We start from the raw sequence: 26,512 nt of genomic DNA on the forward strand, positions 1-26,512 counted from the left end.
GCCCGGGCCCGCCCACCGCCGTCACGCGCGGCCCAGCTCCGCCCCCGTCCGCGCCGCACCACCAGCGGCCTGGGCGGGCTGGGAGGCTCAGGCCCAGAGCCCGCCCCGGCCTTGCGCACTATGTAAGGCTGGTCGCTTCGGCGGGGCTGCAGCGGCGGCGGCGGGAGCTTGCGAGCCCGTTCAGTCGGCAGACCATTCCCTGGTCCGACTCTCGCTCGGTCGCGCAGTGGGGACCCGCCGCGCACGCGCACGCCGCGCCCCGCCCCGCCCCCGCGCGCCGCTGCGTCCTCCGACCCCCGGCCGCGCGCCGCGCGGGCAACTGAGGGCGGCATGCGGGACTACGACGAGGTGACCGCCTTCCTGGGCGAGTGGGGCCCTTTCCAGCGCCTCATCTTCTTCCTGCTCAGCGCTAGCATCATCCCCAACGGCTTCAACGGCCTGTCGTCCGTGTTTCTGACGGCGACCCCGGAGCACCACTGTCGGGTGCCGGACACAGCGAACCTGAGCAGCGTGTGGCGCAACCACAGCCTCCCGCTGCAGCTGCAGGACGGCCGCGAGGTGCCTCACAGCTGCCGCCGCTACCGGCTCGCGACGATCGTCAACTTCTCGGCGCTCGGGCTGGAGCCGGGGCGCGACGTGGACCTGGAGCAGCTGGAGCAAGAGGGCTGCCTGGATGGCTGGGAGTTCAACCAGGACATCTACCTGTCCACCATCGTGACCGAGGTGGGTACCAGATCCGCGTCCGGGGCCTGGGACCGGAGAGTAGGCAGGACCTTAGCAGTCTTTAAGGTCGTGCACTCCACCCGCCAAGGTGCACGCTGGATGCTGTCACTCCCTCTCCACGACTCACTCACTACACACTGGCGATGGTCATCGTCCAGCCAGGTGGCTCCGGAGAACTTTTCGTGGTGACTTCCAGAGAGATCATGGACATCGCAGCACGGGTGTCAGGCTGGCTGCCCATCCTGTTAGCTATCTTGGAGAGGAAGCTAAGAAGGCCCTGGCGGCTCCTTGTAGATACTCTAAGAGTCTGAGTAGTCGTAGACTTTAGATGGGGGTGGGAGTGCTGAGGACCAGAGCTAGAGCTTGGGCCAAGGGGCTGTCACCATTTTTCCTCCAGCCTTTTGTCATCTATTCAGAGAGAGGGGAAATGCCCCTCTACTTTCTCAAACTTTTTAAGTTAAAGGAAGCATGGCTATAAAACTGTCTCTTGCTCCTTTTTCCAGTTACTCCTTCCCCACCCACCTTCACCCCCAAATGACTGTCTGGTCGTTCCCCATAAAGAATTGCTTACCTTTTGCTCAGGGTTAGTTATTAGCCTTTTAGGATTCATGCATCTGAAGATCCATTCAGGGTGACTTGTTGACCTGGAATGTTTTCGGGTATTCTAAGGAAATGTCATTAGCCAGATTTAGTTAAAGCATACAACCTTAGTTCATAGGAAGCAGGGAGAAAACCTTTCTCATGCCCCAGCCCCTTGGAGTTTCCTTTTGGGTGGCCTTGTCTGTCCCCTGGTGACCTTGCAGTCATTAAAGCTGGATGTATGATGTGATGTTTACTGATGCATGTGGATGTGCTTTGCATCATACTCCGACACTGGCACTCTAACTCCCTGTAGTCTCAGCAGAACTGAGCAAGCAGGACATTGAAAAGAGCACTCCCTGATAGGCTCCAGGGTGCCCAGGTTCACTGAGTGTCAGGATCAGGGGTTCAAGGATTAGGGAAGGCTTCTTGGAGGAGGAGTCTTCTCAGTGAGTCTGGGGTATATAGCTCAGCAGATGCAAAGTCTGGAACAGCAAGAAACAACCTGGCAGGAGGGCAGAGTTCACAGAGAAGAGGCTGAAGGGAAGGGTGCACAGGTCCTGGTATGGCATCAAACCCCGCTTGAGCCTCAAAGGGGCTTAGAAGGGTTCTGGAGACCCTGTGTGTGTTGCTTCTGGGGGTTGTCACCCTTCAAGGGAGTCTTGAGTGCTGCCCCAACAGACGTGTGTGTGTGTGTTGTTTTTTGTATGTTTGGACATTTGATGTCCCCAGCATCTGTGCCTCCTTACTCCACATGTATGTAGTAGGAGTAAGAGAAGAGCCCCACTGGAATCTCTGAGCAAGTGACATCATTCCAGTGTCCTCAGGCATTGTTACTTGAGAAAAGAGGTACTGAATGGAGGTAGCTGACAGTGATTTGTGGCTGAAGAGTGCATGGAGTATTAAAACTTCCAGTCATCACGAATCCTTGGTCCTAGCCTCGCAAGTGAGTCTGTCACCCTCCTGGAAGCCAGTGAGCATTGTGAAAGTAGAGGCTGTCCCTCAGACTGCAGGCAGAGAACACGGAGGGGAAGCCACACTCCATGACTCAGAAGTCCCTGCAAATTCTGCTTCTGGGTGCCTGTGGAAGGAAAAGGCAGTGAAGTCAGAAGTAGCTCATGCCATTTCTTAGGATTTTTCCCTAACCCCTGTGGTCCCCAACTTACTCTAGTCATTTGCTCTTTCTTTGCTGCCCCCATCTTGCCTTCAGCTGAGAGTGGTGATGGCACTGATGAGCTCCCAAAGGCCGACTGTTCCAGAAGGGTCCTTGAGCTATGTTGCTGCCAATGTCAGCCTTTCCTTTTATATATTTAGCCTATTTCTTTAGCTGTCTTAACAGTTTTGTAAGAGCTATGTGCCCTTTCACCTACTTTCAGGTTGTCAGTCTTTGCAGGGAGGCAAGATTAATACATTACTTAGCCCTTTGTTTGAGGATGTTGGAATGCCAGACTTTAAGTTCAAGGCCGCTTGTTCTCTTCTGGTGAACAGTCACTGTTGGAAGCTGTTGCATTAACATTCTGAGAGCTCCATTTTTCTAAGGCCCATTTTCTTTCAACCTGGACCTGGCCTGCTGACCGTTGCAGCTAGTCCTGTGCCTGCTAAATGTCTCCAAGACTGTCCTCTGCCCCAAATCATAGAGGTGTTTGTAAGTACACTGGTATTGAATTCCTATTCATGTTTTTCAGCAGAAAATGAAAACCTCAGGTCTCCTGTTTGATTTTTTTTCTTTGTTGGGGTTAACGTGTGCACATGTAGTACTAAACTCTGTGGTAGACTTACATCTCTGTATCTCCTGCAAGTCCTAACATTGATGCTGGATACAGATTGGGTACTCAGGAAAATTTTTATTGAATGGATTAATGAATAATTTTGAAATCTTCTCTAAAGTGTGAGAACTGAAGAAGAAAAGGACAAGTTTAACTTATAGAAGGGAAACTTAGGGATGGTTGAAAGGCATTGAATGGAGTATTTTAAAGTAAATGTAATCCCCCACTCCACAAACTGGGGCTTGCCCCTGCGTGGATCTGCAACAAGGCGTTGGGACTGGCAGAAAGAAGGGGACACTATTTATGAGGTGAGAAAGGTGGTTCTCCCATGTTTCAGGAATAGTTTGGTGGTCCATGTGCTTCTAGGCTAGCCCCTTCTCTAGCCCTTCAGTCACCCCTGGAGTGCTGGGGAATCAGCCACCCCGCTGTGCAGTGCTGCTCCAATACCTGAGTGTTTCTTGGCCCAGGACTGCCTCCTTCTCGGGGAACCTGGGTGATTTCTCAGGCTGCCTGGGTCTGAGACACCTGCTTTTTGGTGTCTCCATAGCACAGCCTATGGCCGGAAAGCTTTCTTTAGAAACTTCTAACTCTTCTGGCACCCATGAGGTGGGGTCTCTTCAGCCAAAACCCAGCAGTCCTCTGCGTCCCCTTGCTCCTGGCCAATCTCTGCTTCCCAGAAGCCCCCCGCCCTGGCCCTTCGCAACACTCTTACTCACTCCCTGTTGTCCTGGAGAACCTCTTTTTCTGGACCAGCTTTTCCATCAGCCTTATGCGCGTGTAGTCTTGGAAAATAGGAGAGCCCCCACTGTTATCTCCACGTCCACCTGAAGAAAAAGCCACATCGACCTGGGAGGCAGGCCCCGGCTGACTCTGGGGTGGGGAGACCAAAAAGACCTGGAGACTGTGCCTCACTGCTATGCCTTTGCTGACTTCCCTCACTCTAGGAAAGCGCAGACCCTTTTGCCTGCCTTTGCAGCTCATGGCAAGCCACTTGCTGGGTCCCTGAAGGGTCCTGTGCGTGTGCAGTCACAACAGACCCATCTGGCCATGGGTGGTCAGATTGATAGTCTCTCTAGCTAGCTGAGAACCGACATCCTGGGTCAAAGTTCTGACAGTTGTCACAGAGAAGGTGTGACGGAGAAAGGAAAATAATCTGTTCTAGAGAGTGAAGCTCAGGGTTCATCTGGGCTTTGGGCAGCCAAGCCCAAGGACTAAACCCAAGGGATAATATGGTTCGGAAGGTTAACTGTACTTTTATTCATCTATTCACTCACTCACCAAGGTACCAAACAGCTACTGAGCCTCTCCTCTGCAGGGCACTGCCAGGCTTTGTAGAGGATATGGTAGCAAATTCTTTTTCTTCTTCTTCTCCTTGCCCTGACAGCCTTGGGGCAAGGATTCACCGTTAATTGCAGCAGGAAGCAGGATGAAATGTGTGTGGAATACATGGCATTCAGTAACAGGTAGTGCTTACCAGTGTGTTTGACCGTTGATGCGGTCAGCCTAGGTACATCTCTGGGAAGAGCTTCTGCCCTGTGGGCACAGGCCCTATCTCTTTTTTCTTCCAGCCAACTCACAGGTAAGGACATATAGTCCCAGGGAACTACATCATCTCTCTACTTCCCATAACTGAGAAGTAGCACCAATTACATACTGCGTACAAGAGACACAATTTCTCTTCTTAAAAATTTTAACAGCTTTGTTGAGGTATAAATGACATAAAACAAACTGTACATAACTAAAGTATATCGTTGGAAAAGCTCTGAGATATAGATATAGATATAGATATACACACATACACATATATATCCATGAAGACAACACCACTAGAAAGGCACATTTCTGACCAGGAAGGGTGGCAAGTCTAGGCTCCTTGCAAGGGTTACTCCCAGATGTTTTCAGTTTGTGCCTGCTTTCATAGCTAACCCAGCTGAGGGGTAAGGATACTAGACTCATGACCTAAATCTTAAACCTACACATTTAGTTCTAAGGTTGATACCTGTTATCATCAGCCAGTACAGCCCACCCTTCGTACCAAGTGGCAGCATCAGTGAGCTGGTCTGTAGCTGCTTTAGTCGCAGCTGCCAAGCCAGGAGCTCAGTATAGAAATACTACATTCCTCTATAAACACAACAAGCCCGGGGTACATAGCCTGGACTCTATGGGCTTCTCATCACCCCCCCGCCCGCTTAAGGAGGAGCCAGGCCAAGTCCAAGAGCCCACTGCAGTCCATCTGGTGGTTGACAGGTAAGTGGATGGGTTGGCTGGGTGGGACCTAGCCCGTGCCTGCCCTTCTGTTCATATTTTGAGACCTATTACCTTTCCTGACCCTACTCACAGGCCCCTTGTGGCCAGGAGGAAAGAAGTGTTAACCCATGCTTGCTTTTGGAGGGCCCAAAGCCAGGCTGTGAGAATTGCTGAGAAATGTCAGTAGTGGATAGAGAGCCCAGTTACCTCAAGTTGCTTGCCCAGAGTAGGGACAGGCTGGACCAAGTGGTGGCAGTGAGGCTGCAGGAGCCAGAGAGATGCTCTGGGGACCTATTCCAAGATGAGCACTACAGTCACCTTGTCTCCTGCAGAGCATAGTCTGACCTGGTTCCAGGTAGCACCTGGCCTTGCCAGTCCAGAAGTCCCTAGAAGCCTATATTGGGAGACCTGACATGGGGAGGGGGTGGGGTTCCACCCCAGAATTTGTTGCAGGAGCCCCTGTGGGTTTCTAGTCTAGCGCAGCCATATCAGTCCCCAACCCTCACGAGAGACCTATTGAGAAGCAGCTACTGACTCTATTCATTTTTTTTATCTCGTCGCTACAAAAGTAGCGCATGCTAGGTGGGAATAGATCACATCATATTCAAGAGCAGCAATGGGCATAGTCTGGTCCTGAAGCTCTGCCTCACACCCCCAGAGGCTAGCACCCCATCACCAAGTCCCTCAGCTCTGACTCCCCTGCTACTCCCATCCTGACGTCAGCAGCCCTGTCTGGATGGGGGCTGCCCTAGGAGCACTCACCCTCCTAGAAGGGAGATGGTATCTGGGTGCTGGCACGGCTGAGGCTGCAGAAGTAGGAAGGCTGCCATAGCCTGAGTGATTGGGCCTTGGTGCTCCTTGCTTGTCTTCTGCTAGTCTGGGCTTCTTCTAGATTTAGGAGTTGGTAACCCCCAACTCTTCCCTGGAGTGGGGATCACCACCCCATTCTCAGTCCATCCAACGTGCATGCTTGTTCCAGAGTGGAGAGCCAGCTATGCGGCTCTTATCATCAGCTGCAGGGGTTCTTTGTGTCCACCCTAAGGGCTGCCCTCCGACCCCATCTGAGGTGCCTGGAGGCACTGTGCACACACTGCCCAGCAGGGCCGAAAAGCAGACTTGCTTTTCCCTCTGACCCTGGCCTAGAAGAGATGCTTTATTCTTGGAAGCTGCACACATCCTGGGAGCCAGCAGGCTCCATGGGGGGCAGGCCTGCAGCCTGGCACCAGGCAAGCAAGGGTCTAAATTCCCTAGAAGGTAGCCTTCTTGGTTACTACTGAGCACCATCTCTCTGTTCTGGGAAACATTTTTCTGGGAACCACCAAGCTTCCTATTTTGGTTTTTCTTCCTTCTTTTGGCCCGTGTTAGGCTGGAGCAACCTAATGTCTGAGTGTTCACGTGCTTCCCCATGCCCACAGACTTCTTTCCGTGCTAACTAGAGATGGAACTCTACACTGGGTACTGGGAACCTCAAGCACTGTAGCCTGTTCCCCCCCGCCATTCACTGTTTCACAAATGGGGAAATTAAGGCACAATGAGGGGAAAAATCTTGTCTGAGGTTGGGTAACTAGTTAACAGTAGAGTAGAAGCTAAAACCCAGCTTCTTGACTCCCAGCTCAGAGCTCTTGGCTGTAATTGGGCCTAGTGTTGGCACAGCATCAGGGATCCCAGCTCTAAATGTCAGCAGAAGGACCCAGGGGTCACTGGCCCGGAGTTGGGGCCTGAGCAGAGCTGAAGGAACAGATCCAAATGGTGCATACCAGGCCCTCTGGCCTCAGTCCCTCACTGGAAGCCTTGACCCTTACAGCTACAGAGCCCTGCTCCAGAACCACTGCTATGCCACCCCTGCCAATGACCTGACCCCACTGAAAAGGTGCCCTGCCCCACCCACAGCCCAAGTCTCAGCCCAGATCCTTAGAAGCGACTGTGAAAGGCCTCGCCTCCTCCTGGGTTGGCACATGGGCAGAGTACTTGCTCCCAGCCTGTCTCCCCATCTCAAATTGGTAGCAAAACAATGAGGCTAAGAGCTGTGAAAAACAGGATGGTCAGTCTCCCTGTGAGGGGAAACCTGCTCTTTGCCTTGCTGCCCGATGAGCCATCGCCTGCCTCAGTGAGCTCACACACCCTTGCGGTAATGTAAACAGAGCATGCAGGGATGCAGGGTGTTCTGATTTCATTTTCCAAGAAGCCTTACATTTAAAACATTTTTAAAAGGAAGTGAGTGATACATCCCTTTGCTCCTCTTTCAGTGGAACCTGGTGTGTGAGGACGACTGGAAGGCCCCGCTCACGGTCTCCTTGTTTTTCGGGGGTGTGCTGGTGGGCTCCTTCATTTCGGGGCAGCTCTCAGACAGGTAAGGTGGGTGTCTACTCCTGCAGCTTCAGGGCACCTCAGCACAGAGCAAGGTAGTGTTCTCTCAGCCCAGGGCTGTGTGTTTTAAAAAGGCGAAGGCACATCTATAGTATAGACTCCATACAAGTAAAGAGAGCCAGCATCCTCCTCTCACTAATGCTTGCTGAGCGAAACAACCTCAGCCGAGTGTATACATGATCCAGTTGACCAGGAAATATGCCACAGTTTACTTCTGCACTGCCTGGCTGGCCTTCTCTAGGTGAGCGTAACTCTTTGGCATCTTCAAGCTTAGGAGAGGGAGACACCACACACATGCATGTCAGCTGTGTTGTAGATCTTAGGGCATTCCATAGATGGCTGCCTCTGTGTTCCCAAAACCATTGCTCTTTCCTCAAGGTGACAGGTCTCACTAGCCAACGGCAGTGTGATGGGCAGAACTCTTATGTCCACAGGGCTGATTCCCTTTATCTAACAGGCTTGTGGTTATGTCATTTCTCAGCAATCAGGAAGTGTGCTGTTTTGACTCATAAGCAGGTTATTTGTATAATTCCAAGGCTCTTAACTCAAAGTCCATGGCTTCGGGAGTTCATCTCCTCTGGAAATCACATACAAAATTTTAGAGATTGTATGTGAGCATTTTTCTGGGGAAAACAGTTCCATAGTTTCCATGGTGTTCTCAGAGGGGTTTATTATATTGTGTCTTGTTACCGCAGAGCTTCAGGGTCTGTGAGTGAAGCCCATGGCAAGAAGAGCAGCCTTCAGCAAGGTCCTTGGCCACACTGGGTCACCCAGTGGAGAGGAGTCCCAGCATCCTCCCAGCAGGGGGAGTCTCTAATAGAGAAGTTCAGGGTGAGAATATCATCCTGCCTTAAGAATACAGCCATTTTATCCTGCGGCACACATGCAGAGTGATGTTTTGGCATGTTTGCATCTATGGATTAATGTCGTTACCTGAGAAGTCTTTCCTCATAAGAAATATGTGCATTTCTCACTAGATTTGTCTTTTCCAGAGTGTCATCTAGGGATTTTTAAAAGGGACAAATTCCTACAGTCACCAGTGAGCATTAAAGAGTTAAGTAGGCTGTGACCACTGACTGATGATTGTAGATGAGCCTGAGACACTTACCCCTTTAGGGGAAAGGCCTTTGCTTCCCCAGACCCTTAACTTAGCAGCAAGCATCAGCTGATTACTTACATTTATTTAATAAACACAGAGCATCTAATATGTGCCGTTCACTCTTATGAGCACTGTACAAGTAAAAAAAGTAAAAAACAACAACAAATAATTTAACCTTCATAACCCTATGATGTAGGAAGCATTATTATTCTCAGTTTATAGATAGGAAAAATGAAGCCCAGAGGAGTTAAATGACTTGCCCAGAGTCACACAGCTGGCAAGTGGCAGAGCTAGGATTTGGGCCCAGAGTCCTGATCCTCTGTCTCGTGTGGACTACTGTTCTAGGTGCCTGCTCTTCTAGAACTTGCCTTCTAGCAAGGCAGAATGTATTAAACAAAGAATTGAGGGAAGTACTTGTTATCCTTTGTGGTGGTAAGTGATACAGAGGAGAGAGAAGTACAGGGTGCTCAGAGGGGGTCTGACAGAGGAGACCTGAGACGGTGAAGCATTGAAGCATGTGCTGGGGGTTGAAAGATGAGTAGAAATTAGCTAGCTAAAGGGGTGAAGAGAGGAAAGAGTGTTCTGGGCAAGAGAGCCAAGAGTACTTAAGCCTAGACTCAAGAAGAGGCATAGCACACTTTAGGAACTGGAAGAAAGTGTTGGCGGGGGGTGGGGGGGGTGGAGAGTGGTATAGAGACAAAGCAGCGAGGCAGGCTGCGGCCCAAGCAGAAGAGCAGGCCGGGCTTAGCAGATGACAGTTAGGAGTCTGGGCTTTCATCACAGAGCAGCGGGGAGCTTTTGAGAGTGTGACATCATCAGATTCGCATTTTTACAAAATTGTTCGATAGCTTTGTGGAGAAATGATTGAAAGGAAGCAAGGAGGATTGTGGAAAGACCAATTAAGAGGTTATCACAATCATTTATGCAGGAAATGAAGGTGGCTTGGACTAGGCTGAGGGTGGTAGACATGGGGAGGAGTGGTAGGAGGTAAAACCAACAGGACTTGGCTATGAGTTGGACACGGGAAGTGAGGGGAGGGAGACTTCTGGCCTGCACAGCTGCATAAATGACGATACCCTTCTCTAAGACAAAGCACTCTGGAAGGGGACCATGTTTGTAGGAGAAGATGTTGAGTTCAATTTGAACATACTGAATTTGGGCTAACTATGAGACTTAGGGGTCTCATAGGAGGAATGGAGTAGGGAGTTGGATGTATGGATAGGGTGCTGCATGAGAGGTTTGGGCTGGAGAAACACGTTCGGGAATTGTCAGTTGATAGAACCCTCATCAAAGCCCCGCAAGTGGATGAGATGGCCTGGGAACAGTATAGAGTGAGAGGAGGGCGTGCCCTGGACGGAGCTTAGAGGCCCTCCCAGAGGGGTAGTGGGAATTCCCCTCTCACAGGGTTGGGTGGCAGCTGAGACTCAGAGGAATTACCTTGATGTGAAAGACTAGGAGGAGGTACCCCAGTTACAGAGTTGAAACTCAGTGCATTTTTCTGGTCAGCTGTGTCATGGGGTAGGTGGATCTTTGTGGGCCAGCCTCAGAGCCATGTAACACCGCGATTACCTGAGGAAAGTGTTTAAGTTCCCAAAGATCTGCTCCTGAGGAAACAGTAGAAACAAAGTTGGTGTGTGTGTTGAGGACCACCTTAGTCTTCAGAAGGGCTAGTACAGGGTTTCTTAAACCTTTAAAAATTTTTTTGCCAGCAGACTTCGTCTTTTAAGTAGGATCGTTTAAGTTCAGTAAATGAAATAGCTAAAAATGTGGCTGTTCTGGCTGCAGCATCTGCCTTCAGCTCCCTACACCACCCCTCAAGCTTGTCTGCACCCCCTTGGAAGGCCCAGGGCTCTGTGGGATGGACAGTTTACTCCTAAGTGAGCCAATTCAAAAACCTAAGCCAAACAGATTACCTAATGGCAGTGGATTCATGCCCTCCAGTGTTGTCTAGAATATCAACTTTTTATATAGGACTCCTTGCTGGAATATGAATAAGCCAAAAAGTCAAAAGCAATTAAAATAATCCTGGGCTGTCAAAGCATTTTATCTGACGTCACTGAGTTACCTCTATGTGCAGAAATAGTAGGGAGGCACAACTCTGGGAAGAAGTAGCTGATATTTCCTATTTTTGTAGGCATGTGTGTGTTTGACCTTTTGTTGACAGACTTTAAAAGTGAGCATTTCTTGCAAATTAAAACTACAACGAGGTACCACCTCACACTGGTCAGAATGGCCATCTTAAAAAGTCTACAAATAACAAGTGCTGGAGAGGGTGTGGAGAAAAGGGAACCCTCCTACGCTGTTGGTGGGAATGTAAGTTGGTGCAGCCACTATGGAAAACAGTATGGATGTTCCTGAGAAAACTAAAAATAGAGTTACCATATGATCCAGCAATCCCACTCCTGGGTATATACTTGGACAAAACTATAATTCAAAAAGATAACATGCACCCCTATGTTCATAGCAGTACTATTCACAGTAGCCAAGACATAACAGCCTAAATATCCATTGACAGATGAATGAATAAAGAAGATGTGGCACATATATACAATGGAATACTACTCAGCCATAAAAAAGAACGAAATAATGCCATTTGCAGCAACATGGGTATAACTAGAGATTATCATACTAAGTGAATTAAGTCAGAAAGAGAAAGACAAAAACCGTATGATATCACTTATATGTGGAAACTAAAATATGGCACAAATGAACCTATCTAAGAAACAGACTCACAGACATAGAGAACAGACTTGTGGTTGCCAAGGGGGGAGGAGGGGAGGGAGAGAGATGGACTGGGAGTTTGGGGTTAGTAGATGCAAACTATTACATACAGAATGGATAAACAACAAGGTCCTACTATATAGCACAGGGAACTATATCCAATCTCCTGGGATAAACCATAATGGAAAAGAATATAAAAAAAGAATGTCTGTATGTGTATAACTGACTCACTTTGCTATACAGCAGAAGTTAGCACAACATTGTAAATCAACTATACTTCAATTTAAAAAAATAGAGAAAAAAATGTTAGTGGCTATCAGAGAATGCAGCTGATTTTTGTTTTCTTCTCTGTGCTTTTCTGTATTTTACAAATGTACAATTTATGCATAAATGTCAAAGAATAAAAATAGACAAATATTTCTAAAAAAAAAAGTGAGTGTTTCTGGCCCCAACCCCGGATTGCCAAGGACTATTGCAGTGTAAGGGCTCCCTGAGTCTTCTGTTTGCCTACTATCCAGGGAGCCCTTGGGAAGGGAAAGCAGGGTAGGAAGGGCCCTCCCCTTGGTTGACGTGCAGGGCACTGTTGTTACAGAACAACGCAGGGGAGCCTCCTTTTAGGTCAGGGTTGCTCAACCTCAGCACTGTTGACATTTTGAGCCAGAGACTGCTTTGTTACGGGGGACTATCCTGGGCATTTTCGGATGTTTAGAACATCTCTGGCCTCTATCTACTAGATGCCAATATCATCAAAAACAACAAAACCCTGTTGTAATGGGAAGAAGCACCAAACTCTTTACCGTGGCTGAAGGTCTTGTGCAGTCTGGCTCCTGCCACCCTCTACTGAACAGCTGCCCGTCGTGTTCACCATGCCCCTCTAGCCACAGTTGCGCGTGCTCTCCTCACAGTCACAGTGAAGAATTCCCGGCCCCACCCCCGTGCCGTGGCCTTCCTTGACCACGCAGGCGGCCTCCTCAGGGTCCCCGGTTTACATTACCCTGGTTCCTTGTTCCTATCAGAAATTGGTAAATAAAAGATGACATCATATGATTAATATTGGCCTCCCCCACTGTACTGTGAATATCGTTGAAAGCTTGGTCCCTCTCCCCTACTCCCCCTTGTCAACAACTTCTTTTCCTTTGGGTCTGATCTCAGTGCCCCATCATCAGGGAGACCTCCCCTGAATGCCCACGTCCCCAGCCCCTACCTCCAGTCCAGGATAGGTTCCTCTGTTGTGTCCCTTGTGGGCCAGGATGCTGATCCTTCAGTGCTCTTGTTCCAGTGTGTAATTGTACATTCAGCAGTGTCGTTGTTCGATTAAAATATGATTACTGTCTGTCTCACCAACTGTAGACTATAAGCTCCTTGAGGGCAGAATCAGTGTCTTTTTTTAATTCAAATACATCCGTAATGACTAGTATATAATAGATGTTCAAATAAACATTCATTGAATGAAAATGGGTGTCTGCTAGCCCTGGGCAGACTCAAGTTGAATCTGCTAGGTTGAATGAACTAGGCTGACTTGTTCCTCCTTGTTGTGTCACTGTCTTTAAAAGCAAACAGGGCTTCCCTGGTGGCGCAGTGGTTGAGAATCTGCCTGCCAATGCAGGGGACACGGGTTCGAGCCCTGGTCTGGGAAGATCCCACATGCCGCGGAGCAGCTGGGCCCGTGAGCCACAATTACTGAGCCTGCGCGTCTGGAGCCTGTGCTCCGCAACAAGAGAGGCCGCGATAGTGAGAGGCCCGCGCACCGCGATGAAGAGTGGCCCCCGCTTGCCACAACTAGAGAAAGCCCTCGCACAGAAACGAAGACCCAACACAGCCATAAAAATAAATAAATAAATAAATAAAATTTAAAAAGCAAACAAATCCCAAAAAACCAACATTTAAAAAAATTTTAAAATGAACACAGGTACAGAAACCACACAGAACAAATGAGGCTTAATGAATTATTCCAGGGAAATAACCATATAAATACCACCAAGTCAAGAAATAGAACTTTGCTGGCCACCCAGAAGCCCCATCCATCTGTCCCATCCCAAAGACAACAGCTTCCCTCACCTATAAGTAAACACTAGCCTGACTTTTATAATAATCACTTCCTTTTGGGTTTTTGTAGTTTTATCGTTCAAATGTACATCCTTAAACACAAGTTTAGTCTTGCCCACTTAAAAATTTTTATGTCATTTAGTCTACTTTAACCTATGGATTCCTCATCCTTTTCTTTGCCTGGGCTGTTCTACCTGTAGAATTTCCCAGTTTGAATTTTGCTGTGTGCTTATGGTACAATTGAGCATATTCCTCTTTTCCCTGCATTTCTTGCAAATTGCAGCTGGATCTAGAGACCATCAGATTCAGATTCAGCCCCTTTGTAAAGACTATAGGAGTCATGCGATGTTCAAGTGTCTCTTTTTATTTTTTTATTTATTTTTATTTTTTTTTTAATGAAGGGTTTTTAATTTATTAATTAATTTATTTATTTTTGGCTGTGTTGGGTCTTCGTTTCTGTGCAAGGGCTCTCTCTAGTTGTGGCAAGCGGGGGCCACTCTTCATCGCGGTGCGCGGGCCTCTCACTGTCGCGGCCCCTCTTGTTGCGGAGCACAGGCTCCAGACGCGCAGGCTCAGTAGTTGTGGCTCACAGGCCTAGTTGCTCCACAGCATGTGGGATCTTCCCAGACCAGGGCTCGAACCCGTGTCCTCTGCATTAGCAGGCAGATTCTCAACCACTGCGCCACCAGGGAAGCCCAAGTGTCTCTTTTTATTATGTTAGCAGTCATTGAAACACAATGCCCATATCTCTTCATTCATTGGGGGTTGTACAATGATGATGTTCTAGTTTTATCACTTTGGTTTCATTTAATAGTTGGAATACTTTTATGAAATGACACTTTCCCTCATCTGTTTTTGGTAATTGTTCACCATAGTTTACATAGAAAAGTCAGGACAAATGTTTTCCCCTTTATTTACCAGCTTTCATTTATAATGAATTGTTTCTCCATCATCCTCCAAAGTAAACCAGCTCTTTTAAAAAAAATAATAAATGATGAATGTATGAATTTAAGTATAATGAATGTGTGTCAATCCCTTGTAATCATTGTCTTAATTCTGGCACGGCCTTTTGCGCAACCCTGGTGGCCAGGCTGCACATTGGTCCTGGCGAGTGGGGAGGGGAGTAACAGCATAGGGACTGAGAGGCCAGGATTGCGCCTGCACCAGCTGCCCTGGCAGCAGTGTCCGTGACCCCTCCCTGAATGACTCTGGGGACAGCCGCTCTTGGTGGGGCCCATTCCTGCTGCCTTCTCCCAGCTGGTTCTCTATCACTCTCCTTTCCTTCCCAGGTTTGGTCGGAAGAATGTGCTGTTTGTGACAATGGGCATGCAGACTGGCTTCAGCTTCCTGCAGATCTTCTCGAAGAACTTTGAGATGTTTGCCATGCTGTTTTTCCTTGTAGGCATGGGCCAGATCTCCAACTACGTGGCAGCATTTGTCCTGGGTATGGCCATCAATTTGGAGTCCAGTACTTGATCCTGTGTTTCACCATCATCCCACCACCTGCTTTCTGGAGACAGCTGTGATGTCCCTCCAAGGGAAGTGGTCTCTGGCAACACCGACCAGGGATTCTTGATGAATCCAGTTAGTAGTCAGGGAAACTGAGTCTGCCAGGTGCCCAGCCTTGTGTCCCCAGCAGCCCAATAGCCTGACTGCTGATTTCCAGTTCTCTTCTGGCCCCTGAGATGTGGCACCTTGGTCTCATTAGTACTCGATGGCCGTTTTGCTGGAATTCACCTAAGATCTTAAAAATAGGGCTTGCCTCTGCCCAGGGCTGGGGTAGCTAAGGAAACAGGGAGGCATGACATGAGGAGCAAGGGCCATGATTGGCAGGCTCACCAAGGAAGAAAACTGCCTCTTCTGCCAAACATAGTGGCCAGTGAAATCGACTGGCAAGAATGAATTGATAGGAGTGGGCTTTAGTCACATGACCTTCAGGGTTTTAATTGAGTCCACACTGCAGGGCTTTGGCCTGCTCTCACTGAAAAGTTGCCAGTCTCACTGTTCAGAGGAATCTAGCTCTAGCTTATTGGTCTTTGGGTTCCTTGGGTTGATTGTTAAAAGGATTATTTGTTTCTCTTCACATTTGATAAAATATTTTTCCTTAAAGCGTAATAGTCAGCATGTGTGGCCTTAATGGTGACTTCCCCTTTAATCAATCTCCTTCCTCAGTGAGGATTAAATTTTGAGGCCTCACGTGGCATCTTTAGCATAGGGCTTCAGGAAGTGATGACAGTTTCATGAGAGAACTGTCGCTGTGAGGCCACAAGGAGGCACCCCCAGCAGGTGGTCAGAATCCCATCCCTCCCTAGGGCTTGGAAGCTTCAAGATAATTCTGCCTGCTTTCTTATCTGTATGTTGAAAATTACACACAAGAAGATTAATAAGGAAATAACCGGAATTAAAACACTAACATGACTCCTCCCTTGTTTTGAACAGGAACAGAAATTCTTGGCAAGTCAGTTCGTATTATATTCTCTACGTTAGGCGTGTGCATATTTTATGCATTTGGCTACATGCTGCTGCCGCTGTTTGCTCACTTCATCAGAGACTGGCGGATGCTTCTGCTGGCGCTGACGGTGCCGGGGTTGCTGTGCTTCCCGCTGTGGTGGTGAGTGTGGCCCTTTGCCCGGTGGTGCCCACCAGCAGGATGTCTTCTATCTGGCCTTCACTAGGGGGCAGCAGCAACCCACAAATCCCCATTTGGGCTCACAGAGACAAAATCTAAAGTCTTTATAAGGTGTTTCAGAATGTTTCTCCATACTCAGAAAAGCCGAAAACAAAACAGCCCCAAGACATCAACAGACTTGTTCTCAGCCGTGTGCTGGGTTGATTGGAGTGCAAGGAGAGGAAAGAGCAGTAGCTGCGCGACGATGGAGTTTAGCCTAAGCTCCAGGAGGCTATCAGACTGCAGGACAAGACAGCTTAGGCCCTGGCTCTGGTTGTATGTTGCCGCACCCTCGTGCCAGAGGCACCGGGAGAAGAGGGAGCACGTTGTGAGAGTCCTCAGGGTAGCTGGATGGAGGAAACCAGCCTCCATCTGAGCCTCCAAGATAGAGGTTGGACAGGCAGAGAGGAGACCATTCCATACTGAGAGAGAGAACACAGCCGAGGGGCTGAGGCGAGAATCGCCCCTTGCAGGTGGGAATGGTGAGATCACTGGTCCACCTGGATGTGAGAGCATTGCAGAGCATAGTGGGAGAAGATACAGAGCAGAGATGGTACAGATGAGTCCTAGTTATGACCAAAGGGCAGGGGCTACCTCGTGAGGTAGAAAATAAGATCCATAAAGTCTCAAAACACCTAAGTGCCTTACAGAGAGTCAATTGGATGAATCAAGGCGGGGCGGGGGGAGGGGGGAGAGTGAGGAAAAACTAGAGGCTATAAGCGGCCAGTGCAAAAGCTGCTGTGGATGCCAGGTACAAGCAAGGGAGTACGGCAAGGTAAGGGTCTGGGCTGGGCTCAGCCCATGACAGAAGCCAAGCTTCAGGAGCCCATTTTGCGCCTGTCTACTTAGTGTCCAGCAGGTGGCACCACCACTCTTCGGAAATGGAGGTGGCCAGCCAGGGGAGGAATCCCATCATGGTGTGTTGGCCCCTCTAAATTTTGTGTACTCCAGTGAAATCAGAAGCTCACACTTACTGGCTCTAGTATGGTGCATCTCTTAGCTTCTGGTTTGGAAACACCAAACGTCCCTCAAACCTAGCTCTGGTTCTGAAACCCCCTTTCCCACCTCCACTTCTGCTCCACCTGGTCTGTGGGATGGGAAGGCCTCAGTGAGATTGCTCCTTGTACTTCCAGGTTCATCCCTGAGTCCCCCCGATGGCTCATCTCTCAAGGCCGATTTAAAGAGGCAGAGGTGATCATCCGCAGGGCTGCCAAAATCAATGGGATCGTTGCACCCTCAACCATCTTTGACTCAAGTGAGGTGAGCACCATGCGGGAGCTGGTGGGAGGTCCTCGGTGACCATGATTTTAGGGTAGGACCGCACAGCCCTGAAGCCCTCCCTTCACATGGGAGTCCAGCCCTCCCCCTGCCCAAGCCCCAGCTGCCCCCAAGGCAGGTCCTGTTAAAATTCAGAAGTTGAGAAGGTGCCAACTGCGTAAACTCCTTCACCTTTCCGTGGAGTTTAGGTTTTCATACTTTATATAATTATTTTCTAAGTGATCATACAGTTGAACCATTACTTTTAATAATAAAAACTCTCCATGAGTTAATAGGTCTTTCATGAAATTGGCATTTTGGGAAATCATTGTTTCTTATACCTTAGGTTGTTTCTCATCTTAAAAAATAATACAAGTACCTAAAATATGAAGCAAAAATAGATTTGGAGTTAGAAATGTCCTGTCTCCTTCCGCCCACCAACGGAGAGTTGTTGAGTATTGTCTTGGAGCCAGGTCCTTTTTGATATCCGCCCTCCCCCTACCCCACCCCTCTCTGCAAACCCTGTTCTCACGTGCCATGAGTAATTTCCTGGCTCTGCCTGATTCCTGGGTCTTGCTTCTCCTTCCTGTTCCCTCTCTTTCCACCTCCTCTGCAGCAAGCAGTTTTCCTCAGTCTCATGCCTCTGAGAAGAGGTTAGAAATTGTCATTGCTGGCTGATGGGGTTCTGGAGTGTGTCCCTGCTCTGACAGGAAGACAAGGTCCTGGCTGTGAGAACAGCCACCAGCAGTCATACCGCAGTGCGCAAAGGCATGCAGATGCAGACTTGGGGCTTGGGAAAGAGAGACCGGTTATTATAGGCAGCAAAGAAGCTGCTGGCCACTGACAGCCCTCCCGGCCTCACGGTTAAGCGGTGGCCCAGCACCAAATCCCACTCAGCACATCCTAGAAAGGACTCTGGTGCACAAAGTTCAGGGAGGGGTAGGTGGCAGGTAGGGCTTTTAAGTGAGGTGGCCTCGGTAGCTTTGCAGAGGTCAGTCTGGATGAAACCGTAAGTCCCACTGGCATTTTTGTGGAAATGAGGCTATTCCAGGGGATCCATTAAGTCAAAAGTTGACCTTTTGTTGAACTGCTAACTCGGGAAAAACAAACTCCAAAGCTGGGTTTGCTTAAGAAAGCAACATCAGTGTGTTTAGATGTGTGGTTTATTAATGTCCTTGGCTGTGCCAGATTTCATAGGAAGTTACTCAGAGTGAAGCTGAGGTCAATTTTCCTGTTTTTCTATCTGAAACTTTTTTCCTTGGAAGTAGACCAGTAACTACATGGTATGAGGACTGAAAACATTAATTCTTTTAAAATATAATATCAATAAACTACACAGCCAGTTTCTCTCTCTGACCCAGAGGGCCGGGAGCCAGCCTTGGAAAGGAATGCTCAGAGGCCTCCCTGGAATGTGGCCATTGACGGGGCTGGAGGTTTTGCCGGGAGGGGGCAGTCAGCTTGGGCCTCCTCCTTGGCTGCATCGCACCAAGGGCTGGTCACTTACTTTTCCTCCTCATTCTTGTTCACTAATTTGTTATCCACAAGGCCCAGTGAAGCCTTCTGCAGCCCAAGACATAGTCACTATACTTACCCTTCTTTTCAAGCAAGAAGCATAAAACACTCCCCAACTCGGAGACGCAGAAAGCTAAGATGCCAGGGTTTCAAGTATGTTCTTGGGTCTCTGAGTCTCCAACCTTCTCTCCGTCCCGTACCCTTGTCATGTTGTTCCTGCAGCTACAAGACCTAAGCTCCAAGAAACAGCAATCTCACAGCATTCTGGATCTGCTCCGAACCTGGAATATCCGGATGGTCACCATCATGTCCATAATTCTATGGTGCGTAAGTGAGACATACCTAAGGCCTCAAGACAAAGCTTCTGGCAGTGGCTGTCAGGCCTCGCATTTGCAGACATGTCTCAGATCAGAATTGAAAGCCTGTGTCATCAGAAAGTGGCAGGGATGTGCCTTGCAATAAAAGAAGTGGGCATGTCCCAGTTCTTAACGGAATCTCAGGAGAACGAGAACTGTTGTGGGGGCTTTTGGGGGAAGATATGGGATCTTTGGGGATCCCTCCGGGTCATAAGGCAAATCGCTGTTCACATTGGGTCCCTAGTTTAGCTGTTCCTGTTGCCTGTGCATCAGACAGTGACTGAGGCCTTTAAGAAGTTCTAAGTGAAGACACCATGTCCTTTCAGTTATAGAGGCTGCTAAGTATGTTCTGGAAATGTGGAAGCAGGACATCCTCCCTCTGGGATGTTTGGAGACTGTCCTGGAGGGAGAGCCATGGCCTACACGTCCTCGTCAGGTTCCTTCTAACGAGGCCTTTCACCAAGTGTGTCAGGGAGGGATCTGTGATTTACCAGAGAGAAGGAACACATCCGAGTGCCTGGATAGCATTTGCTTAGTGGCCAAACACTTGGGATTACAAGTGACTACCTGAGCCTGCGGGGGAGAAAGGTAGACTTCATCTCAGAGTGCTTATTGCTGGAGTCAACAAACCTTGGCGGCCAGCCACCCATTTCCAAGGAATGGCACGGGATCCCTTAGGGCAGTGCACCACCCCTGAGTCAGCCTCAAACAAAACCAGCTTTCAGCCTGCAGCACAGACCTGCCAGCCTGCGATGAGTCACCCTTCTGTGGTTCACCCAGGCACCCCTCCTGCTCTGGATTTCCCAGGGACTCCTGTACATGCCCTTTTCCCTGATTGTACCAGCTGTGGTTTCAACCTGCAGATGAGTTAAAAAACAGTCTGATTCATACTGGTCTAGTTTGCCAAAGAGTGTTGACCATCAATAGAGAGAGTGCCTACTGGGGACAGGGTCTAGGCCAGGGGCAGCGGGGGGCATGCAGATGGCCCACTGGGAGCTCCCTCTCCTCCCCACGAGTCCAGTGGGGTTGGGGTCACCTGCTTCTGACCAGCCTCTTCCTGGCTGGTCGCCCCAGAGGGTCCGCCAGGGATCTTTCTCTAAATGTTTGGCCTAATGATTGTTCCTTATTTTATCTCATCAGTCTTATCACACCCCACTTGCTATCTGCCTCCTTACTCATACCCTAGCTCCTTCTGCAATTGTTGGATTTGGGAGGTTCAGAGAGTAGGGAAGTAAGCTTTTGTGAGTGCTTTAGCTTAGGATTTTTAAAGCCGAAAGGCAAGTTGGAGTATTTTGGGGTTTTTATTTTTTATTTTCCAACAAAGTGAATCTATCTGAATTATATGTCTTTTTGCTGGAACACTTTGTTTAGAAAGCTCTGAAAGTGCTCTGACCCAGAAGGTACCCTGGTCTCGGGGGAAGTTATCTTTCTTTCTAAGAAGTAAGACTCAGGGTTAAATCTGCTGCCATCCTGGTAAGGATAGTTTTGAATTTCCTGCAATAATTGTATTTTAAAAGTTGTCCAGGTTGGGAGGCACGTGGATGCCACTTCTCCAGCTTTTTTCTGCATTCTGTTTCAGGATGACCATATCAGTGGGCTATTTTGGGCTTTCCCTTGACACTCCTAACTTGCATGGGGATGTCTATTTGAACTGCTTCCTTTCGGCTGTGGTTGAAGTCCCAGCATATGTGTTGGCCTGGCTGCTTCTGCAGCACCTGCCCCGACGCTATTCCATGGCCACCGCCCTCTTCCTGGGTGGCAGCGTTCTTCTCTTCGTGCAGCTGGTGCCCCCAGGTAGGTACCATACATGTCTGCAGTCTGGGATATCCATTGAGTCACTCGGTCTCTACCAGACTGTCTCGGCCAATTAATAAAGAGAATAAAATTATGCCATTACAGCTCGCCTGCATATCTGTGTTCTCGGCCAACAAATCAAGAGAAAGTATCTCTTGGGACCAGACAGTCATCATGGCCTGGGCTTTGGGGGAGGAGGGAGAGTAACCATGTGGGGCTGGCGGTTGATTGTACTCTCTACCCAAGTTAATGTGTGTGTGTGTTTTTTTTGCAGAGTGAGGGGAAGGAAAGAGGGCCATCCCCATGTCTTTTTAACCTGGCCCCATCTTAGTCATTTATTCATTCAATAAGTAGCTGCGGAGTGTTTACTGTGGGGGAGGCACTGTGCTTGGGGCTGATGGTGCAGAAGTAAAGGAGTCGGGCGGAGCCCCAGGCCCTCCTGGCGCTCAGACTCCAGTTGGGAAGACAGACAACAAACAAGTAAATAAAATGTTTGTTATAGTACAGACTGTGTTACCTTTAATAATGCCACTGAAGGACAATGGAGAGCTAGTTTATATAGAGTGGTCACAGACAGTGGCCCGAAAGAGGGGAAAGTTGAGCAGAAACAGATGAAATGATGGAGAAACCCATGAGAAAGTCTAGGAGCAGAACATTTCAGGCCGAAAAAGAGCAAAGGCCAAGACCCTGAGGAGGCAATGAGCCTGGCACGCTTGGTAAGAGATGAGGAGAGGAAAAAGGGAGGGGCCAGGCCACAGCGTGGCTCTCACAGGCCAGTAGCAGGAGTTTATCTGTAAAACCATCTTGGTGTCCCACAGAAGGGTGGGAGGCAGCCCTCTTTGAAAATTCGTAAAACGGTTTATGGATCCTCATGTCCATCATGGTACCGAGAGTTGTCATGGGTTTGGGGACCTCTGGTAATCATTTGTGGGCCCCTGAGGCTGGCAACACTCTGCACAGGAAGAGCCCCCGCTGCAGCGTGGCTGGGAGCCCAGGAATGTATGTGGAGGTTCACACCAGAGCTCAGGGAGACCCACAGGCCACTCACAGCATCTCCTCACTGGCACAGTGAGCAGGAGAGATCCGAGGATCATTCCTGAGGGTCTGCTGGTCTGTGAAGTGTTGCATAGAGTGAAAGCGTGAAGTGAGTTATAATTGAACTTCTCATTCATCCACAAATCCTTAGTTAATTCCACAGTGCCTGCAGCATGAGGTTCTGGGGTGCCAGCTGCCCCCCCTGACAGACATGTCTTTAATGACTTTTGGACTGGAGAGCAGGTTTCTCTGGGTTATTGAGGGGCTCACTCTGGTGGTCTTTAGGCTGAGGAGAAGAGCATGTCTTCACACAGCTGCAGGTCTCAGCCTCCTCTCAGTAATCAACTTGGAGGGACATAAGCCCCTTATCCCACAATAGGAAGTTATAGAAACTTTCCTCCCCCACCCTTCCCAGGGAGAAAGTATGTCTGTTTCAGGCAAAAACTAGTAGCAGTGTGCCTTGGGTTGGTGCCTTCTCCTACTTTCTTCCCTTTGCTCTTCAGACTTTTATTATTTGGCTACCATCCTGGTGATGGTGGGTAAGTTTGGAGTCACTGCTGCCTTCTCCATGGTCTACGTGTACACAGCCGAGCTGTACCCCACAGTGGTCAGGAACATGGGCGTGGGAGTCAGCTCCACAGCGTCCCGCCTGGGCAGCATCCTGTCTCCCTACTTCATTTACCTTGGTAAGTCCCGTGGGTCGAGCGCACGCAGGAGGGATGGGGTGGAAGCACCGATTGGCTTTAATGCGACCTGGGGATGGCTCGTTAACAGGAAAGCAAGCACACCCAGCAAATGGGACCCATCCGATACTGGATCTAGGCCTGGAGAAGGTTCCTGTCCGGGTGCACTGTGGTGGAAGCGCTCATGTGGAAAACAACCTGTAGACAGCTAGAAACTGATGAGAGTGGAGGGTTTTTGTATCTGTTTTAGCCTTCCCAGGCCTTCCATCAGAGAACGTAATTCCCCTGTCCTAAGAAATTGCAGTGTCCTTTAGGGAGCCAGTGTACTAATTGGGGAAATTTCTTCTTGGAATCATAGTTTACAAGGAACAGGAAGGGAAAGATGTCTATTCTAGAGGTCTGATGAACCAAGAATTTCTGTAACTTGAAGCACTTAACACAGCAGTTTTACACTGTGCAAAGATCTGTCTTGTACCATTTTATGTAATAGGGCCCCAGTTTTATCTTTCTCAGAATTATTTCCTCATGGCAGCTGCTGTCCCCCTGCACATGCCTAGCTGGCACATCTCTGGGGACGGGTGGCACCCACCTTGGGAGTACTCAGAGTGCTTTGTGAACATGCTACATAGATCTGACAAGCAGAAACACCTTCTGATCTGGCCTGAAGACAAATCGAGTGGGTTGTGACACATCTGGAGAGGTGGAGGAGTTATTCCTATCCCTGGACACGTACCTTGAGTTCCTTGGAAACCCAGCGTTAGGAAGTAGGGTGTTTTGTGTTTTTTTAAATTAATTAATTAATTTTTGGCTGCGTTGGGTTTTTAAAATTAATTAGTTGATTAATTTATTTATTTTTGGCTAGAAAATAGGAATAGAGGGACTTCCCTGGTGGTCCAGTGCTCCCAGTGCAGGGGGCACAGGTTCGATCCCTGGTCGGGGAACTAAGATCCCGCATGCCGCACAGCACGGCCAATAAAAAGGAAATAGGAATAGAAATGGCCCAGCCCCATCCTCCCAGGCTGCACCCATCCCCTGCACCGAGGTGCTGCTGCTCTGTGCCAACTCTGGGTTCTGTGACCTGCCTAGGTGCCAGATTCCAATATGGCAGCTCAGACTGGGAGATGCTGAGGCCAAGAAGGCAGGTGATCCCTGTTAGAGTCCTGGGGACACAAAGGGAGGGAGAGAGACCATGTCTAACTGCACTCCCGGCTTGGGGCTCTGTCTGCTTTGCCACAGGTGCCTACGACCGCTTCCTGCCCTACATTCTCATGGGGAGTCTGACCATCCTGACAGCCATCCTCACCTTGTTCCTCCCAGAGAGCTTCGGCACCCCACTCCCAGACACCATTGACCAGATGCTAAGGGTCAAAGGGTAAGGGGGCCTCCTTCTTCATAAAGTTAATGCACTGGGTCTGGGCCTGGCAGAGAGTTCCCCACGAACTCAGAAACGCCATGGACTAGTTTAGCCATAATAGGATCAGACATGGCCAGGTACTTACAGCCTGTTCTCTCTGGCCAGACCCAGACCACCGGGTCACCATGAACATCTCGACAGCAATAGCAACTCTGGGATAGTACAGAGACAAGAAGAAACCTTTCAGAATCTGCTGTATGATATTTTCCCTTTAGTGAGATAACCTCAGCTCTGGGGGATTTTTTGTTTGTTTTGAGACTGGTAGACATCTTTTTAAGATTTGTTACTAACATTTGTTTGGCTTGTTCTTATAGAATAAAATACAGGCAAACTCCAAGCCACACAAGGATGTTAAAAGATGGTGAAGAAAGCCCCACAGTCCTTAAAAACACAGGCTTCTAACACAGCCTCCAGTGAGAAAGTAAAGAGGAATGACCGTCTTATCAGGAGTGGCCTGTGCAGACACTGAGTCCTTCAGTGGCAAAGGTCTTTGCTGTTCATTCTGTGGACGCTGTGTCTGCCTTGCTCATGGACGGCTACCCAGACTCAGCTGCACATGGTCCTAGAGCACCACCTTCCCTCCAGGGACACCATGGCTACTGACGGACAACTTTGGGTAAATCCTAACTATTACACTGATGGACTTGGCACTTCCTAAGAAGTTAACTACTCACTAGAACCAGTAGGATTTGGAAGAATATGAGAGGCATTTGCTAAATTTACATTTTAATTTCAGACTGCCTGAAAAGGCCCCTGGTAGAACTGGGGGTCTAATTCTCCACCTCCTCACCCTGCCAAAAAATCCTTTCCCTGTTTCCCACTAATGGTGCACTTTAGAGGAAAAGAAATAATTACACAGGGAGTCTGATTTCTCATAGTTTCTCAGTTACAAAGGATATTAAATGGGATTGTTGCTTCCCCAGGGCAGGAGAGCACAAGTCTGGGGAAACCTAGAGGTATTTCATATGGAGAGGACTCAGCAGATACAGAACAGAGACAAGTGCATTGACTTATGAGCTCTTGGACCACTCAGAGTGACTACTGGGTAGACTTGTTTACATCTGATCAAAGCATTGGGCTTGTGCAGGCCCATAAGAGATTCGTCACTGAATCTACTATTGTTTTCCACTGCTATGTGAATCAAGTCTCCTAGCTACTGTGGTTTCTGATGTATGGTTTGAAGGAAGTATATCAATGAGAAAGAGAGACGAGCAAACTTGTCTCTTCTCCCAAAACTATAATATGGATTTTGATTGTGTTTTGTTTGTTGTTTGTTATTATGTCTTTTTTTCTCCTTAAGTTATTTGCACTTCAGAATAGACTTAGGAAAGGCTGGTTCCTTAGCCTCCTGGTTTGTGTCTTTTATTTGTTTGTTTCAACGCAGAATCACTCTGGCGATGGTCCACAGTTGCCACCTATGCAAGGCCTCACCAGCCTTAGCTACTAGCACTTCTCTGGGTGCCAAAAATGACTTCACTGTGTGTGTTCCTTTCATGATACTTAATCATGGAAAAAAATTACAAAGAAGAAAATTAAGTCGTGTTCACAGTCTTTCAGAGTTGCTCACTTCAGTGGTGTAACACTGGGAGATATTTTGCGTTCAGTGTAAAATTGTCTTCTCTCTTCTGATTATGCTACCATGGTACTCCTAAAGCATATGCTTCACCTGGTTAAAAAAAAAAGTATTTTTGTGAAAGCTACTGAAGTGCCTTGGGAAATGAAGATGTTTTAATAAATAAAATGATTTTTAAAAATAATAACAACTGCCCACCACTTTTATTTCCACAATTTGGTGAGCCATGCCACACCATCACATCACTTTTCTCTATGTCAGCTTGGGCTAATTCTAGCAGTGGTTTATGATTAGTCTCTAAAGCTGAAATTTAATCCCCATGTACTAGAGACCTTCACTCAATTGACTATGGACTGAGGCAGCATTCTTGCACACGTGTCTTAGCCTGGCTTCCCCAGAAAGCAGAGCCTGAGGCCAGTGCTTCTGTGCAGTTAGTAACTTATTTGGGAATAAGATTCCAAGGAGCAGAAGTAAAGGATAGGGGGAGGAAACAGGGAAGGAGGGAGACCCAATACAAGGATGCATTATCAGGATGGCCAGCACCAAGGGCACTGTTCCATCCAGCCAGGATTTCTCAGGAGCCTTATGAGATGTATCTCAAAACCATCTGCACTATGATGAAAGGGGAAAGCATTTACATATTGGCCTTCATTCCCCATTCGTCAAAGGCAG

At 48.6% G+C, this 26,512-nt stretch overlaps 1 protein-coding gene across 4 annotated transcripts; it reads left to right on the plus strand.

Moving 5' to 3' along the window:
* The first annotated feature begins 208 nt into the window (after positions 1 to 208).
* On the plus strand, positions 209 to 26,001 carry SLC22A5 (solute carrier family 22 member 5). Of its 4 annotated transcripts, none has more exons than XM_082378960.1 (10): positions 209 to 792; positions 7,562 to 7,665; positions 14,838 to 14,992; positions 15,988 to 16,159; positions 17,350 to 17,476; positions 19,208 to 19,308; positions 20,921 to 21,135; positions 22,674 to 22,856; positions 24,090 to 24,225; positions 24,582 to 26,001. In XM_082378960.1, exons 1-10 carry the CDS (start codon positions 331 to 333, stop codon positions 24,667 to 24,669), a joined length of 1,743 nt encoding a protein of 580 aa, XP_082235086.1. In that variant the 5' UTR covers positions 209 to 330; the 3' UTR covers positions 24,670 to 26,001. The 4 variants fall into 4 exon arrangements, with proteins under 4 accessions (XP_082235086.1, XP_082235083.1, XP_082235084.1 ...); XM_082378957.1 differs by having other exon boundaries at positions 209 to 723; positions 24,582 to 26,000; XM_082378958.1 differs by lacking the exon at positions 7,562 to 7,665 and having other exon boundaries at positions 606 to 723; positions 24,582 to 25,997.
* Positions 26,002 to 26,512: the final 511 nt, after the last annotated feature.

Source organism: Balaenoptera borealis, assembly GCF_965194805.1.
Source record: "Balaenoptera borealis genome assembly, chromosome: 2".
NCBI classification, from domain to species: Eukaryota; Metazoa; Chordata; class Mammalia; order Artiodactyla; family Balaenopteridae; genus Balaenoptera; species Balaenoptera borealis.

Bases quoted from the DNA above. Each gene is read 5' to 3' on its own strand.
- SLC22A5 (XM_082378960.1), top strand. From the start codon at position 331: ATGCGGGACTACGACGAGGTGACCGCCTTCCTGGGCGAGTGGGGCCCT. The intron at 793-7,561 runs GTGCACTCCACC...CTCCTCTTTCAG, and splicing joins CCTTAGCAGTCTTTAAGGTC to TGGAACCTGGTGTGTGAGGA. The intron at 22,857-24,089 runs GTAAGTCCCGTG...GCTTTGCCACAG, and splicing joins TCCCTACTTCATTTACCTTG to GTGCCTACGACCGCTTCCTG.